Source organism: Prenolepis imparis, unplaced genomic scaffold (assembly GCF_030444845.1).
Source record: "Prenolepis imparis isolate NDT839.2.m4 unplaced genomic scaffold, iyPreImpa1.0 SCAF_6, whole genome shotgun sequence".
Classification (NCBI taxonomy): domain Eukaryota; kingdom Metazoa; phylum Arthropoda; class Insecta; order Hymenoptera; family Formicidae; genus Prenolepis; species Prenolepis imparis.
In genome coordinates this window covers 1806426-1825101 of record NW_028141164.1, presented here as the reverse complement: position 1 = coordinate 1825101, position 18676 = coordinate 1806426, and the positions used below count along the sequence as shown (strand labels likewise).

The 18676-nt window shown below is 31.5% G+C and overlaps 2 protein-coding genes across 5 annotated transcripts in view; one reads left to right on the top strand and one right to left on the bottom strand.

The window, feature by feature from the left end:
- The window catches only part of LOC145937572 (uncharacterized), a 184819-nt gene that overhangs the window by 162997 nt on the left and 3146 nt on the right, over positions 1–18676 (bottom strand). The window contains exons 2-3 of the mRNA XM_083040701.1: positions 5324–5555; positions 5187–5228 (exon numbers count right to left, since the gene is read on the bottom strand). Of these exons, the coding sequence (XP_082896827.1) occupies positions 5187–5228; positions 5324–5391 (110 nt within the window). The 5' untranslated portion in view covers positions 5392–5555. The remainder of the gene's footprint in view (positions 1–5186; positions 5229–5323; positions 5556–18676) is intronic.
- Positions 374–18634, top strand: Sur (Sulfonylurea receptor). 4 transcript variants are annotated; one of them, XM_083040620.1, is made up of 32 exons: positions 374–703; positions 1791–1931; positions 2203–2508; positions 6841–7101; positions 7486–7588; positions 8550–8777; positions 9048–9245; positions 9318–9464; positions 9636–9836; positions 9979–10116; positions 10248–10410; positions 10602–10780; positions 10862–10987; positions 11122–11359; positions 11436–11541; positions 11626–11887; positions 11993–12130; positions 12327–12569; positions 12694–12941; positions 13188–13253; positions 13358–13426; positions 13508–13602; positions 13736–13965; positions 14321–14542; positions 14689–14870; positions 15418–15589; positions 15841–16078; positions 16706–16833; positions 17043–17230; positions 17350–17453; positions 17553–17749; positions 18181–18634. In XM_083040620.1, the coding sequence occupies exons 3-32, from the start codon at positions 2282–2284 to the stop codon at positions 18331–18333; spliced, it is 5250 nt and encodes a 1749-aa protein (XP_082896746.1). In that variant the 5' UTR covers positions 374–703; positions 1791–1931; positions 2203–2281; the 3' UTR covers positions 18334–18634. The 4 variants fall into 4 exon arrangements, with proteins under 4 accessions (XP_082896746.1, XP_082896743.1, XP_082896745.1 ...); XM_083040617.1 differs by having other exon boundaries at positions 375–703; positions 10862–10993; XM_083040619.1 differs by lacking the exon at positions 1791–1931 and having other exon boundaries at positions 375–703; positions 2258–2508; positions 10862–10993.

The window sequence follows — 18676 nt, the reverse complement described above, 5'->3', positions numbered from 1 at the left end:
ATTATTTTTATAATCTTTGCAAAATATAACATTCTGCTATTTCGTTTGGGAAATATTTCATTTTCATATTCAACAGTATTTTAGTTTCTCCTGTCATTTTTACATTTTTCAATTCAGTGTAAAAAACGTACGAAAGACGTTAAAGATGTTATACGTGAAAAAAATTGCGTTTATCAATTTCAAGCACGCGATTCAATTTCGCATCAATCAAAATTTCAACTTAACGAAATTATATCAATTCCGCATCTGTCACATCGAAATTTCAGCTTAACGAAATTATATCAATTTCGCAACGAAATTATATCAATGTCACATCGAAATTTTAATTTAACGAAATTATATCTCGGTATACATCGATGTGCTAGTTGCTCGCGGAATCCTCTTTTTCATCGTGTGACTCACCGTACATATGAAATTGCCATTGGCATTCTGTCCGGTTCTCATCTCAGTAGACTGTGAACCTTTGACGAGGGAGGACGTGGCTTCTGTGCCACTTGTCAGTAACGCGCACGTGGCGATTTGTCGGCATGCCTGACCGAAGGTGACAACCGGCTAATATTTCAATTTCTTGCGGTTATTTAAAAAAAAAAAAAAACGAACGCATCGTAATTAAGAATCGTGTTTATGTTAACTACATCCGTGAAAATAATTATCGGGTCGTCAAATGGAACATGAGTAAATAACAAGTTAATCTATCTTGTTGGTAAGTAAACGTATTGAAATATGATTTAATTAAAGATTTAATTCATTCAGAATCAATATAGTTATTTAATTTATTTACTACTAATTATTCAGTTTAATTAAGCGTGTGTATAATTTATATGGAGCTTCTACTTTGTATTTTATATTTCATTATTAAAGAATTGAAATAATTCAAGAATAATTCAAAGAATAATTTATCAAGTTTTTCTCATTTAGTATGAATAGATTAAAATGTGTCTTATTTAAGGAACATAAATTGAATATTGCAAAATATTTAAACGATTGATTTTTTTCGGGACAGATTTTCAAACCGCATCATGTCATTAAGATTTATGTAACAATTGAGTATCATTATTGAAAAATAATGTAACGTGTATGTTAATTTGCGAATACGTTGGTATTTTATGCACAATTATTCGCAGTGAAATGTAGTATTCAAAACGCGTACAAAACACGATTGAAATTTAAACTCTCTTTGTGAATGTGCATCATTCATTTTCCTCGTTTCACTGACAAGTGCAAAGTGCCTCGCACAAAAAACCTTCAAGTGAAATTATTTTTTCAATTGCCTTCAAAATTCTTTTCAGAAACTGACCGAATATAAATAAGATAACGTCAATTAAAAGATTTATTCGAGATATAAATAAACACATTACGCTTAATATATATCTCAATGATATATGTAATTTCGGATCGCATCATTCTCAACAATTGATTTAAGCAATTAACTCTGGTAGATCGATTTTATGATACTACAATAGAGACAATTTTCAATTTTCTAGTGAATAGTCTATCTATATGTATATTTTCACTAGCGTTACAGCGAGAAATGAATTTTACCTCGAAATTATATTTGCAATTCTCTTTTCTCTGGATTTTACGAAAAGCGCTGAATACGATTTTCAAATATATCTCATATATCGCAAGCTCGCGTAAAGCTTCATTTAACTCTATCGTTTTATTGATTTTATCCTTGACCTTCCTAAATTACATCTCCAGTAACGATGGATGAATTATGAAGTTTGGTGCACACTCGCTCTCAAATTATCGAATGTTGAAAGTTATTCAACGCCTCGGTATAATTTTAGAAAACATGTTGAAGTGCGAAAATGGATCACGTAATGTGCGGATTTTCCCGAACGAAAGGCAGATCTAATTCGTTGAATGGACCTACTGTGACGTCAGTATAAAAGTATAACATGAAAATAAATGAGATCTCCGATTATCCGGTAAAGTGTATACTCTAGCGTATAATTTATTCCGGAAAAAGTCTAAATATTTCAGTCTGAATATTCCTGCGCGCGTAATTTATTTCAGTCTATGAATATTTGACATACTTATTATTCTTTTCCATAGAAATGCAAATATGTATACATAATGCGCACACATTTCTCATTCTCTTTTCACACATAATGCAATGCTTGGTTTTGTCTCCGATTTTCTTTATCCGCACCATCTCATCTTTCATCCAAATGGCACATAAAATATTCCCTCTTCTAGGTGCAACTCTAATGAGAGTTATATAAATGATATTTTGTGTTAAAAATTATCGGAGACGCTACACGCATATGCGATCGAAATGGATTTCTGCAAGCAGTACAAATTTCTGCATATCCTGCCAAGACCTACAAAACGGATCGTTTGGTTCTGGCGAACCGAAAATGGCACGATGTTCCAGGTGCCGAAAAATGATCTGCAATCAGGGACCGAGTGTCTCATCGAACTAATGAACGTCTTCGTCGCTATTTTTACGACACTCGTTGCTGCGATTTTAATTTTCAAGTACAAATGCAGCGCGGTCAGAAAGTAAGTTGAAGAACGAAAAGAATATCCGAGAACTAATATTTAAATTTCTAATCAAATTATAAAATAATTTTATAACTCACACGAATAATTATTATCAAAGCTTCGAAAGTCAAAGTTTATTTAGGATTTATAGGGGGTGGCTATTTCTCGCGCGATTAGTTAGACGAATAGAAATACTGTTGAATAATGTGATATAATTACACAGCAGTCTAAAATAGGAAACGCGGGATATCAATATACGTATCTAAGAATACACGAAGTTTCTCGCGTGTTAGCACATTGTAGCGGAACATCTGTTACACATGTTACTTAAATGGTACGCGAGAACTTTCGGGCTTAATTGAAGCAACTTTCAATTAGATGAAATGTTCTATATTCATTTGGGGATGTCCCATGATTCAAACGAGGGTTACGTTCATCCCGAAGAATTTACTCCAATTTGATGCTATAAGATGCATAAACCGCCGGTAATTATACGTCATCCTTGAATCAATTATTATTATCTGGAATATACAACATGCTCTCTCATCATCTTTCCGCGTTACTTTTATAATAACTATCCATGATAAATTCCGAGTAATGTGTATCATTAGTTACTATGCGAATTTCAGATTAATCAAGATACATAAAATATTAATAATATTAATTAATAGTTTCATAACGATAAACGAACAATGATAATAAATATTATTAATAAATAAAATTGTATACCGTTAACGATATATAAACTCACAACCTTTCGTGTCGGCGTCTTTGAAACTTAATTTTCCAATTACCCTCTTACCAGGTATTTACGCAGTGCTTAACGGTGCGTTTCTCAAAAAAGCATGATTATTTTCATATGCTAAAGCTGTACGTTGCAAGTTTCGCAGTTTCACGTTTCGCAGAAGCAACAGGCTATAAATCGATAAATTTTGCAGTATTTTCGCAATGACTCGATATCTTGTTTGTCAAAGTACAACGTAAATAATATTTGATTAACTACGCTTGTCTAAACGGATTTTTACTACAAAGATGAATGCCCATATATTTTTTCTACGATTCTTAAGGTTTTCTCAGTAAGATGTTCTCAGTAAGAATTTAACATTAATTAAGCGATTAGATATTAAACTTTATCCTATTTGAGATATTTGAACAATATACAAAAAAAATAAATTTTAATCACTACGAAAAAATTGCATTGCAACCGTGAAATACTTGAAATTTAAGTAATTACTTAAAAATATCTCAATTTGTAGGCAAATATATATTAAATATTTTCTCTTCGATAAAATTTAAAGTACTTTGATTACAACCTTTATTAAACCAACAACCAACTATGTAACATTCTATTTCAAAATACATAAACACAGAGCAATTATTAAAATTTTGTTAATTAACAAATTTTGTTAATCTTACCCTATGATAATTATTTTATACACGATCACCATATTATATAATCATAACACGCGCGTGTTCCTAGGACTCGTAAAATTGTTGTCGCATGCAAATGAAGCAATCCCGTTAATCGTGATCGACGTACCTCATCGACACTGCATGCGTTTTTATTACGCGAAGGCAATTAATGAAACGGAATACCGGAATGTGTTCATGCGCAAAAATAAAGGAAGAAAGAGAGATGCCTCGTGTTAATTATAGAAATAATTTATAACAGGTTGCCCTCTCTTTCTCTCTCTCTCTTTCTTTCTTGTAAGATAAAAATACTGTGCGTGATCGCTGATATGATTTGCGTCAGCAATCGGTTGTTTAAGGAATCTTAACAATATTGATTGCCAAATTTGCTCATCAAAAATTAAACATCAACTTTTTATATATTAATTGATACTGAAACTCGGCATTAATATTTTTTTTAAAAATTCCTGATTTTAAATTTTCGATGTGTGAAAATTTGCATGAAATTTCTACGAAGGCTTAAATTGTCATTTTATTTTAAAAAATTGTTTATACTTTTCTTAAAATTTTAATAGACATTTATATTGATGTTTAATAAGTTGTATTAATTTTTTTATTTTTATTCAATTTTATTGCCTTTGTCGCAATATCTGCTATTTTACGAAATGTTCGTGCATTTCCGTTTCTAAAGAGCTACTGTTTCTCCGCGTAAATGAGAACACACGAGGACTGGGTAATCATAGACATAACGCACGCGACTTTCACCGTTCATTTCGCTACTTGTGACTTCGTAATAAATGTTTTGTATGAACAAGAAGAGTCATTCAGTATAAAGATAGTATATAAGATTTAAATTGCTTCCTTCTGTACCTCGCAATTGCACATCAAGGACAAAGTTAGTTTCAAGTTTGTCATTCCAAGCAAGTTCGTCTACAAATTAGCTAACTCGATGTATAGTATAATTCGCCATTATCATGAAATTAACAATAGGTCGCGCGTAAGTAAAATCTTCTCTCAATATATCAATAAATTCTTTTAAATATAAATCTTCCATAAATAAGAGACAAAGATAAAAATGAGTTATATTTTTTATCTGTTATATTTTTTTATCTTGACAGTTCTCGTAATAGACGCGTATCTATTTTATGGAAGACGCCTTCTGATATTTCTCAATTTTATATTTACTTTGCGTAACACATAAATGAATACCTACATGTGTAAAACAAATTGCCATCATGATCACACGTTCGCGATATTCCTTTTCTAAAAAACAATTTCTCACTCACCGATACGTGCAATAGCGGAATTGTAGTACGTAGCACAGTGATCTGAAAACAAAATATTCAAATTATGTATATACATATGTGTGTGTAGAATATCTCAAAACAATGCAGTTTAGAACAAATGTTTTTATTTTGCATACCTCACAGTTGCCCCGCTATCGCCCAATGCCTCTCCAGGCCTTCTCCTCCTCTCTTGGTTGGCCGTCATTGCTCCTTCATAGCACTCACGACACTCGCGAAAACACGATTAATTACGATTGTCCGAAACTTTACATGGCACTCGCGAAACTTTATACGGCAATCCCGACGCGCGACGCTTTACACAGCACTCCCGACACGACGCGTGAATCGCACTATGCATCGCAATGCTACCTGTAACAAATAAAATACATACATATATTAGAATAATCTTATTATTTCGCATTATAACATACACAATATAAATATAAATAATATAATATATAACTATAAATAATATAATATAAATATAAATATAAATATAAATGTAAGCTAGAATATTTAATTAGCAAATTTTCGCTTTATTAATATTTTTGACAGATAGCAGCTGATTAAAGCGTTAATTTGCTAATTAATTTTTAAAACAATAATGTTATAAAAAATAAAATAAAAATATGTTTTAAATAATATGTTATAATACTTTAAACTCGATTAATATTTTTGACAGTTATCAGCTGATTTCTGTCAAAAAATATTAATCAAAAATAAGGTATTATAACATATTATTTACAACATATTACTATTTTAATTTTTTACCATATTATTATTTAAGAATGGCGCGCGCTTGTGTTGTTCTAGTATTATATCTAAAAAAAAAAAAAAGCATTCGCAAGCGGAATGACTCAGAGATTATTCAAATTCATTAAGGCGCGTACAAACCCAACTCCCTCATATACCTTTAACCATCGAATATGTAATATGCCCGCATACCTGACGCGATTACAAAATGTAGCCATAAAAAACAAGCTGGTATTTCTTTATTTTAACTTTTTTCATAAAAGTCACCGACTGCTGAATTAATGCCGTTCTTGTATTCTTTGAATCAACAATGAATACAATTTTTCGAATATATCAATGTAGGTTATTCACATAAATAAAACTGAACAAAAAATGATAGTAGCTAATATAATTTACAACGGCAAATAAAAATAAAAATTTTAGAGTTATAAAATATAAAACATTTATAAAAATAAAACATTTATAAAAAAAGAAATAAGAATACCAATAAAAAAGAATCGAATTTATATGCAGCAAATATAGAAGTTTAAAAACAAAATTTAAATATATTTATATATATTTGGCGTTTTTATCATAAAATAAAAATTTGTTACTCATCGATTAAACATTAAACAACGGAGTTGCCTATGTAGACTATGCGTTGACATACAAAAATAAGATCTGAATTATAGCAGTTCAAAATAATTATTTCAAAAAATTATTATTACATACATCGGATTTTATATTGAATAATTTCGTTTATAGTGTTTTCTTTTTGATATAAAATTATTGCTAATATAATTAGCGTATTCTATTAAAAGTTTCGAATTTACATTATGTAATTAATTATATTTGTATGATAAATAGATATTTATAATAATAAATAGACTTATGTAAGAATAATAATCTTTTTTTCACTTAGGCTTTCTAAATCGCTCTTGCCGCTTCATACAAGCAGAACTTTACTTTGTATGTTACTACTGTCAATTCTTTTATTGGAATTATGTGAATCCATATTAACATCGATCTCACTGTCGTCAATCTTGGCGACAATTGCCGTACTATTCTGTTGGATATTACATCGCGAAACCGAGATGAGGGATGGTTTTGGTACCGCCGTATCGGGCGGTGGTTTTACGATAATTAGTCTCTCGCGAGTATGGAAGCTTTTACACTTATGCAGGTATATATAATATCGATAATTATATAAAATATAGAGATAAAATATATACGCTCACGCACACATGTCTTCAGTCCTCCCTATAATTAATGTGCAATCTGATCAAAATTTTCATTGTCAGTATAAGTCCTTTTTTGGTAAACTATTACTATTTATTAAATTAAAAATTAAATGTGTTAATTTTATTATTATTTGTGAAAATTTTATTAGTTTATTGTGAATATTATTATTAATTCACACATTTTTATAAAAAAAACATTATTAGTATTATTAATGACAACTTTCTTCCACATAGTTTTATGCTTATTAAAATGCTTTTATTTTTATCTTATTCATTTTTTACGTTTATGGATATATAGAAATTATATAGAAAAAAAAATATTTTAGATTTGGCCTGTCCATACAACACGTTCGTGTTGCAACAACGGGGATTACCGCTGTTTGTTGTGGATTGCTCGCTATTATCGATTCTTATACCCTTTATCACATGGTGAGTAATAGTTTAATTGTTCAATCGAAAAGAATTTTTATGACTTATAATAGTTATAATTAATAATAATATCTAAAAATTTATATCCATAAAATTCTCTCATAATTTTATAGAGTATTGCTTACAATTAGATATAAATAGAAATTAAATTTGAATATGCTTCGTGACTTTATAATTATAATATAATTTCAACTAATAATATAATATGGCCTAAGATCCCCCCTTCTTCGTTACATCGGTTTCTTCTCGAAAATAAAATATTCGTTTCTCTTTCTATCCTTCCTATTTTTTCGATGTGCGATTCATTTCGATATGTGTTTAAACCTGATCGCGTAAGATGACATCAGGCATTCACAACAAGTGCAACTTAAGCTGACAGTTAGCGCAAGGAAGTTATGTTCTTATCGACAGCCTAGTTGCTGCGGCAACTAGTGTAAATGTTTGTTTTACATTTAGCGAGTTTGTTTGAACAATAATGGTTATTATCATGCATCGTTGAGACGTGCTTATCGAACGTTAATACGATGCTTTTTGTTCGAACGTTACGCTGGCACGTCCGCAAAAATACATAAGATAAACTTCCAACGGAGATTTTGCTTACCATAAAGCGTACAGAAGAAAATATTCCGATTTAAAAAAAAAACAGATATGTATGATCAAACTTATAAGATAGAGGCACATTTTCTCCCTATTGTATATCTTTTCCCACTCGTTAATATATCTATCAAAATGCATATCCTCGAGACTTATAGTTGAAGCATATACAGATGTATTAAAAGCCTTCCCACCGTTTACGTTTACGACTTCCTCGAGTCGATAAAAGCAAACAGCCAGTGGCGTTTTACTACTCGAATTTTCCTCTCGACGCAAAACCAAATGTATAAACATCGCGTCGCTCGACACTTCAGACGGTTTTCTCACCGTGAATACATCCGCAAGGATATTTCGGTTTCGCTTGTAGATGCAGAAGAGTAGGCGGTACACCGTTAAAAGGCTCGATAACGCGCGGGGCTCCTACGTGCACTCTACCTCGACGTTCCTCAGCAGAATCACCTTCCACTGGGTGACTGACCTGCTGTCACGCGGTTATTACACATCACTCGAACTCCACGACCTTGGACAACTTCCGAATGAGGAGACAGCGAGAAACCAGTTCGAACGTTTCCGCGATATTTACGAAACCGAAAGGGTAATGATTCTTTTCTTTCCAAAAAAATTTCTAAAAAGATGATTAATTCTTTCTCAATACGTTTAACTGATGATCAAAATTTAGATACATGTCATCATGTTGCATTTTTTATATTATATATTAATATATTTTACACAATTACATAATATTTTTTAGACAAATTAAAAAAATTTAATTTTAATAATTAGTAAAATTATTTTTTGTGCGATTTATTTTTATAATTAATCTACGCGTATCTAATTTATACAAATTATATTATTAAATCCCTAGCTACGAAGCAGTGGACGGAAAGTGTCACTATGGAAATGTTTCTGGAAACGGATATGGTTGGCTTTCGCCGCGGGTGGTGCTTTAAAATTGTTAGGTGATGCTACGACTTTGGTAGGTCCTATGGCGATTTCCAAAATTATCGATTATGCCTCAGATCTTCAAAATAGCACTATGTTGAACGAAAATTTCTCTTGGAAGGTATCGTCACGTCTCTCAATCATTTTATTTATAATATTTCAATATGTCATCTAAAAAACGGATTTTATTCAGAGTGCCATTACATTTTCCGAAATTTTGAAAAATGGATATTTCTTGGGGATCTTGGTTTTTCTTGCGACCATTTTGCAAAGTACGATAAGTCAAGCTTCCACTCATGTGCTTTGCGTTGAAGGAATACGTTTACGAACAGCTCTTCAGGTAGTATATATTATCACATTATAGAGAGCATTCAAGATTATTGAAAAATGTTTGCAAAGTATTTAATTTAAAATTTAGAGATAATTTTTTATTCACTTTTAATTCACTTGAGTTTCGAGAAAAGAAAGTTTGAATAAATAAAAACTTGTTGAAATTTCATTGATTGTTTAGGCATTAATTTACGATAAGGCTCTTCGATTATCCTCTTGGAGTATTTCTGAGGAAGAAAAGCCATCCGACAAAGAAAAAGATCAACACTGCCATCAACAAGCAGTTGACATTGGAACTTTGACAAATCTCATGTCCGAAGACGCGTATAACGTAATGAGTTTCTTCTGGATCGGTCATTATATCTGGGCCATTCCGTTAAAAGTAAAAATATTTTTTAAATATATAGACAAACATTAATGCACATATTACATATCTCTATGTAATAGTTCGGAAAAAACATTATATCACGAAGAAACCACACAATTAACGCAATATTGTATTTTCTTTCATTTAATTTGTATAGATTGCAGTTATTATCTTCCTTTTGTATTTAAAATTGGGTGTCAGTGCAATTATGGGAGCGATTTGCTGCATATTGATCGTCACACCGATGCAACTCCTTCTCGGAAAACGAATGTCCGAAAATTCCAAATCTATAGCAGTAAGAATGAAATCGCTGTTTATTAATTTTTTAATTATTTTCTTAATTTCTCAGTTTAATAAAACAAATTTAATAATATGTTACTAATCACTATGTTATTTAATTAAAATAATAATCGCAAATATCCTCAGGAAAGAAGTGATGCGCGACTACGTCTAGTTAATGAAATTCTTCAAGGAATGCGACTCATTAAGCTACGCGCCTGGGAAAACGTTTTCGAAGATCGCATACGCAGAACCCGGAATCAGGAATTAAATCTGCTAAACAAGGACTCTGTGTACTGGGCACTCATCAGTAAATTTTCTTTACATTAAACTGTATATTATAAAACGCAAGAAAAAATGCGGACGATTGCTATACAATTTTTTATAATTTAATAGCTATATAGCTATAATAGCTATAATTTTTATAAGTCTTATAATTCAATTATTTTTTGGTAAAATTTAATTTTAAAAAAATTGAGCAAATTTATGTTAATATCGCAGACTTCCTCACGCACGCCTCCTCTGTTTTGATGACTCTCTTCACATTTGGAATTTATTTCTGGTTAGAGGAACGAAATCTTGATGCGGGAAACGTTTTTGCCAGTCTCGCGCTCTTTTCGCAGCTGACCGTGCCGCTCTTCATCTTTCCGGCGATAGTGCCGATTATCATCAACGCCTTGGTAAGGAAATACCGCGTTCCTGAGATACCTACTTCTTAAGTTCAGTCTCCATGAGACTTTCTTCACGATATCTCTTTGCAGACTTCTACAACGAGATTAGAGGAATTTCTTTTGCTGCCAGAGATCGTAAATATCCTCCCCGAACCAAACGATCGAAAACCGGTCGCAGATACATTGTCAATGACAAATTCATACACCGATAATGACGTAAAAGTACTTGTTAAATAAAAAAAAATCTAAGAATATTTTTAACTAAAACTGTCGAAGTGCAATTTTAATAAATTTTAATAAAGTATTGTACTTTATAATTCGATAATTCAACTCGCGTTATTTTCTTCAAGGTCGAAGTTATTAACAGTGTGACAACTTTCGGATCGCTCGATAATATCGTGGAGGACGAGGAACATCAACGAGCGAATACTTTGCGCGAGTTTAGTTTGGCAATTGACTCCTCGGTTGATACGGTATTCGAAAAAGACCCGGAAGTTCCAGAATCTGTCCTCAGAATTAGATCGAGTACTTTCGCTTGGGGACCTGATGAAAATACGTTGATGATTAACGCTCTCAATTTCCCGCGAGGTAAATAAAATTTTAAAAGAAAAAATCTAATGATAAAGTGTTCAATCGTTCAACTCTTTTGTTCGCATTATTTTAGGACAGCTAACGATAATAGTAGGAAAGACCGGAAGTGGGAAGACTTCTTTATTATTAGCGCTCTTAGGAGAGATTCAAAGAATCAATGGAAGCATTGAGTGGAGCAAGTAATTATAACAAGGAAAAAACAAGAAATAATGATGATAATTTTTTTGTTGATAATTTTTGGGTTAAAAATGTCATCTTATCAGGGGTCTAAAGATCGCGTACGTGGCGCAACGGCCGTGGCTCCAAAACGCGACCTTGAGGGATAATATTCTTTTCGGTTCGGCGTATCGGCCACGAAGATATCGCAATGTTCTGCGCGCGTGCGCACTTCAACCGGATGTGGATATACTTCCCGGTCGGGATCTAACTAGAATAGGTGAACGGGGTATCAATTTGAGCGGTGGGCAGAAGCAGAGAGTCACTATAGCTCGAGCATTTTACAGTGACGCCGATGTCATCCTCCTGGTCCGTGTTTGATCTCGTATTTTATGTCAATTTAATATTAATGTATCAGTTTTTCTTGCGCGAAAAATTTATACGCAAAATTTCTCTATTGAAAATTATTTGCAGGATGATCCATTGTCGGCGTTAGATCAACACGTTGGTCGGCAGATCTTTGATCATGGCGTGAGAAAACTTATGTTGAGAAGCGGTCGAACTGTGATTATGGTCACTCACAGATTAGACCTTTTACTAGCTGCTCATCAGGTTTTATGATTTCATTAACAATAATATTTTATATTTTTTTAAATTAAGCATATTGCGTTATGCACAAATAAAAACATACTTTTATTTTGATTTTTATCTATATACATAAAAAAATTATTCTATTACATTATGTATAATTGTTTCTATTAAAAAAATATTTTAAAAAGAACAGGAAGTCATAAAAATTTACTTTAAGGTAATTGTCATGGATAGCTGTCGAGTCCGTGCTGTCGGAACAAAATCCAATATCGAGGACATGGATCCTGAATTGGCGGCGGAGTGGCGAATCGCGGATTCAAGACGGGAAAATGAAAATCGTTTTCAAAAAACTGCCAAGGATAGATGGTCTTTGATTAGATTAGTCTCTAGGATTGGAATTGGTATAATAAAAAGACACACCAGCGACGGATCGTGGATCATCGATCGCGATGTCCATGTGGTAAATAAAACAAAATAGCAGAAGATATTAACGAGATATCTTTAATCAGAGATTTAATACGAAGATAATATTATCGCGACGATAACGTTATTTTGTTATAACCCCCCCCCCCCCGCTCTTTTAGAATCCGCCAGCGTTTATACCTTTAAGACTGCGTCGAACAACTTTATCTGGATCAAGATACCTGAGTCATGATCTCACGGATCTTCCGGTACCAACGGAAGAATGGAACACCGCCAGGAAACGATCGAAGACACATCGCGATAGTGTCAGATCGACGAGTTTTCAAACACAAAATCGACGGCCACCGCCGGTTCTTCGACAAAGCAGTACACCGATGATTCTCGAGAATCGAGAACACATGGCATCGAGGTATAAATTTAAAAAATTTTGTTTCCATTTTAAACTCTAAGAAGAAATCTAATTAGCCATGTCATGAATTCTTTGACGAAATTAATTTTTCTTTACCAAAAATTTGTAGCAAGTTTTCAATTCTTTATGTTGAATTACTTCTTTGCAATTACATAACAAATCAGAAAAATTGATACAAAATAATATATAATTATAGATTCTTTACGTATTAAACAGCTTCATTTTTTGCATCTAATTTTCGTGCAGGAAAAGAAACAACACTTATGACAATGGACAATCCAACAGTATGCTAAAACAATTCTTCTCCACAAGGTTTCCATTTCTTTTTTATATATAGATAATAACATAATTTGTTAATATAAATAAGTCTGAGAAATAAAGTTGAAGAAGTAAAAAAATAATGATTCAAATTTTAGATATCCGGAAGAAATGACGATAAACAGAGACAAAAGTGTCCTGCGTCGACTGATACTAAGTTCTAACAAGTATGTAATTACAGCAAGAAAAGAATTATGAAAAAATTATTAAAAAATAATTGAAAATCAAGTAATTTTTTACTTTTTCAGGATAAGTCAACAACAAGAACGCGATCATTTTCCGATAAAACGATTGCTATCGATAGAATCACGAACTAGTGACGATGTGGATGACATGGAAGAAAGTTAGTTATCGAAAATATTTATATAATTTTATATATATATTTGAATTTGTTTTTATATGCGGCCCTCTTCCCCTTCTACTTTCTTTTTTCTTTCTTAAGATATCTGTGATGTTTTAATTTTTTTTTTTTTTAGCTCTAGATGGTGAAAATGCGAATGAACAAAATGAATTTGAAATCGATGATAAAAGTGGGATGGTAACTCGAATGACCTGGATAGAATATCCAAAGTCTGGTGGATGGATGCCGGGAATCGTTTATGTTTTAGCAGCATTAGCCTATCAAATTCTTCGCGTATATACCGATCTCTGGTTAAGTCGATGGACGGATCAAAATATTCATTCGTCGGCGAATGAACGTCAGAATGTAAATCAATATTTGCAATATTGGCATTGATTAATTACACAAACGATAAAAGTATCGCTTTATTTATGTGTCGCCCCCCAAATTTTTTGAGAGAAAGAGAGATAAAGACAAAAATTTTTCAATCAAATCTTTGCCAAAATATGTATCAATAATCAATTAATCAATTAATCTATATATTAACAATACTATTATTAAAAATTAATAATAATTGCTATTGCAGACAATATTAGCATGTCGATGCTTGAAAATGTAATGAAAAAATCATTTTACGATAAAATGAAAAATAACGATGAGATATACATATATTCGTATTTTCTTTTAATCAAACAATTTTAAATGTCTATCCTTTTTTCAGACGGTGTCCTATTTCAAGGTGTACATCGTTATATCTGTGGGCTCTATCCTTTTATCATTTTTGTACAATGTGGCAGGTCAGTGGGCAGGTGCCAGAGCTAGACACAAATTACACCGGGAAGCCATCGCTGGACTTCTCGGGGCACCTATCTCATTCTTCGATTGTAATCCAATCGGAAAGATCTTGAATAGATTTAGCGCCGATATGGGTGTCATAGACAAGGTTAATATACCGTCTCAAACTTTAATAATGTACGATAAGTAACGACGAATGTCTTTAAAAATAATTAACAAATGTAAAGTTATTGTACAATAATTGTACGAATTTTTTAACTTCTCTTTAAATGTTTTTTTTTTTTTTCTTTAAAGAAAATATCTACATCGATCAAGAGATTGACATCTTTCGTACTACTTTGTGGCTCGGCGATGATCGTGAATGTTATTATTTCACCGTGGTTCTTGGTCGCCGCTGTACCAACCAGTTGCGCTTATTACGTGTTACAAAGATTCTACAGACGAAGCGCCAGACAATTGCAACGACTAGATGGAAGGTATTATCATTGATAATTATCGCGATCTCTCGTATAATTTAAAAAAAAATTCATATAAATTCTACAAAAGAAATTATTATCTTTTTAAAATTCTCATCTTTTTATTCAAAAAACTAGAAGTTTACTATGTGCACAAATAGATACTCTATAAATATGACCACTTAATATAAATTTACTCTATAAAATTTATTCTATAAATATGACCACAAAAATTATAATTCATAACTAAACAATAATAAAAACTGTCCAAGTGAAAGTTAATATGAATGAAACAGCGGATGCTTTCCAATTAGTGACACAAATTGACACAAGTCGACACAAGCGTCATTCTGTTTTTTTTTCTACATTCAGAATAATAAAAGATAGAATGACACTTGTGTCAGCTTGTGTCAACTTGTGTCGCTAATTGGAAAGCACCCAGCATGCATCTATAAATATTTCATAGATTTTTTCTTTTTAATTCAAAGATAGTTATTAAATTTCTTTCGCATCTTTTGCTTCCTATATGCGGGAATGCATAAATAATTATATACGTATGGCTCACAAGTACGAGGGGACCGGTAGCAGCGCATTTCTCAGAAACTTTGTCCGGGCTTCCGACACTGAGGGCATTCAAGCAAGAAAGTCGTTTCATGGAGGAAACAATGAGACGCCTCGACATAAACACCAATGCGTTTCTCATTCTAAACACTAGCAGCAGGTGGCTCGGCATCGCATTGGTAAAAATAATGAATATAAAGTGTATTAAATACTAAAAAAATTTAGATCGAAAAACTGTTGTCCAAAAATTTTATAATCGTAATCAAATTTGTCCAAAAATTTGTTGTTCAAAAATATATATTAATATAATTTTTTTTATATAAATATATAGATATATTATATATATATTTTATGAATCATGTCGATATACATATACGAAACAGATCTCAGATCTTTAATGATAGCCTTTTCATGGTTTGATAAATTTCAGGATTATCTAGGCGCTGTTATTGTGATAACAGCTATTTTTGCGGCCTTACTTTCTGCAGAATTATATCCAAGTCGCGTAACACCCGCTCTAGTGGGTCTAGCAATCAATTATACTCTCTTAGTACCGATATATTTGAATTGGGTGGTCAAATTTACTGCAGAGATTGAAATGTATATGGGAAGTGTGGTCCGAATTTCCGCGTATAGAAACGCGCAACCGGAGAACTATCACGAAAACGGTAATTATTTTCAGCTTGAAATTTTGACATTAATTTATAAGAACGTAAAAAATTTTTATTTTATCGTTATTAAATTTTTTTATTTCCTGTGGATTTAGTTTCAAAGCAAATATCATAAATAAAGCTTGATTATTATAATACTCTCAATTTGCAACATATTATATTATTGATATTAATGAATAATCAATGAATATCAATGAGTTCATTGATAATAAGTTTATTATTCATCTATTACGTTATTATACCATTTTTAACGGTGCAAATCGGATTTAGTAAACAAATAACTTAGTTTCAATAATCGTGAGTAATTGGGTGTATCATCGACTTAAGTATCATCGACTTACATTCGCAAGTACAGCGATAATTTTTTTTGTTATCAAAATGATATAATATATTTTAATTTGAGTATTAATCACAATCTATCATTGGCGATTATCAACTTCCGAACTACTTAAGCGCTTAATCAATGTATTATTGAAAATACGAAGTACGAAGTCCCCCATTAATGACATGAAAATATTTTTCAAGCATCTACTTATTCTTTCTATATTTCGTTATTTCCCGTTACTTTTTTTATCATATATGTGTTAGTTATATACATAGAGTTATATCTTTCGGATTTTTTAGATTTACGAGTGGCTGATGATTGGCCCAATAAGGGCGAGATCATTTTTGAAAATGTCTCTCTGCGCTACGATGTAGACAGAAATCCGGTAATCATAGATTTATTTTTGAAAATTCCAGCCGGACAAAAGGTAATTAAATCTATAGTTAGTAAAATAATAATAATAAAACTGAGTAATAATTATATGTTAAATAATAATAAAATAGTAAAAAAAATAAAATAACAGATAAATAATAGATAAATAAGATAAATAAAACAAGTGTTAAATTATTATTTTTTAATTTAAATACGTAAGGAGATAAATATATATTATGGACACACACACATAACTTTTTGTAGTTGGGCATTTGTGGGAGAACCGGTAGCGGAAAATCATCCACCGTGATGGCTCTCTTCCAGTTAATCGAAATAAGTCAAGGACGCGTTTTATTGGACGGAATTGACATCCGACAAGTGCCTCTTCGAATATTGCGATCGCGATTATCGGCCATACCACAAGACGCAATAATGTTTAGCGGCACAATTAGGTCTGTATATAAACAGTGCGATCTCGCAAATCTCTTGTTACTGCGAAACACGTCTAGATGAGTCTTAATTCGACGTACACTTTCTCAAAGTTATAAATTTGATTAATTATTTCTCGTAGAGAAAATTTAGATCCACTTTCGGAACATGAAGATCAAGAAATTTGGCATGCCTTGGAACTGTCTCAAATTAAAGATATCATAGCTTCGCATCCGGAAGGACTGAGTATGTGTAATAAGTTTATATAACATAATATGATAAATATTTTTTAAATAATAATATGTGTGTAAAACAAGCATGTGATGGAATCTAATTTTGATATAGATCTCGAGGTACGAGAAGGCGGTGAAAATTTTTCAGCCGGCCAATTACAACTCCTTTGCATGGCACGTACAATTCTTCAACGATCAAGTATCATTATACTTGACGAAGCAACCAGTGCGCTCGATGTAACCACCGAAAAATCGCTTCTAAAAGCGGCTGCCGTCGCCTTCGAGAACAAAACTGTGATCACTATCGCGGTTAGTAGATATTCTTATAAATTAAATATGCATTGAGTAAATGATTAATTTTATCAAACAATTTTTGTAAATGATTAATTTTATCAACAACTTTAAATATACTTATTAATCTACACAATTTACAAAATTAACATTATCTCTTTAACACTAATATCGTATATTAATTTTAATTTAATTACCATGTTAATTTTATAAATCTGAAGATAATGAATAATTGTGCATATCAATAAAATTGACAAATAACATTATTTTTATTTGTATAATAAGCAAAAAACATCTAAAAACAAAATTATGAAAAAATTCAGAGAAAACTATAAATTGTAAAAATAGGAAGCACTTTCTAATATTTTCTACAGTTTTTACATTATCTCGAATTTAATTTTATTCTAATGAGATTAAATAAAAGTTTAATGAAATTAATATTTTTGCAGCATCGAACGGCAACTTTGTTAGGTTGTGATCGTATTATTGTTCTTGACGAAGGCAAAATCATCGAAGACGGCTCACCGACAGACTTAATGCAGCGACAAAACGGAATCTTTTCCGCAATGGTCAAAACGGTTAACCAAAGTGGCGAACAATGATAATTGTAAAAGAAACCAAAAACCACGTGTCAATTGACTTCATTGATCACAATATTGATTAAGATAAAAATTTTAAAAGACTGCTTTAGAGGAATATAATGTTTCTTCTACTATAATACAGTATAAAAATAATACATCTTTATTTTTTATACTAATTGAATATTGTATGACTAATTTCCTATTTTTAGACAATATTTTATTTTTGTATCGTGAATATATTTTAGATATTTTATGATTTTTTGTAAATATAAAAAAGTAGATCGTAAATATTATATGTATAATGTGTGAGTTGAAATGATATGTGTAAAAAACTGTAACTGTAAACTGAAAATTGAATAACATT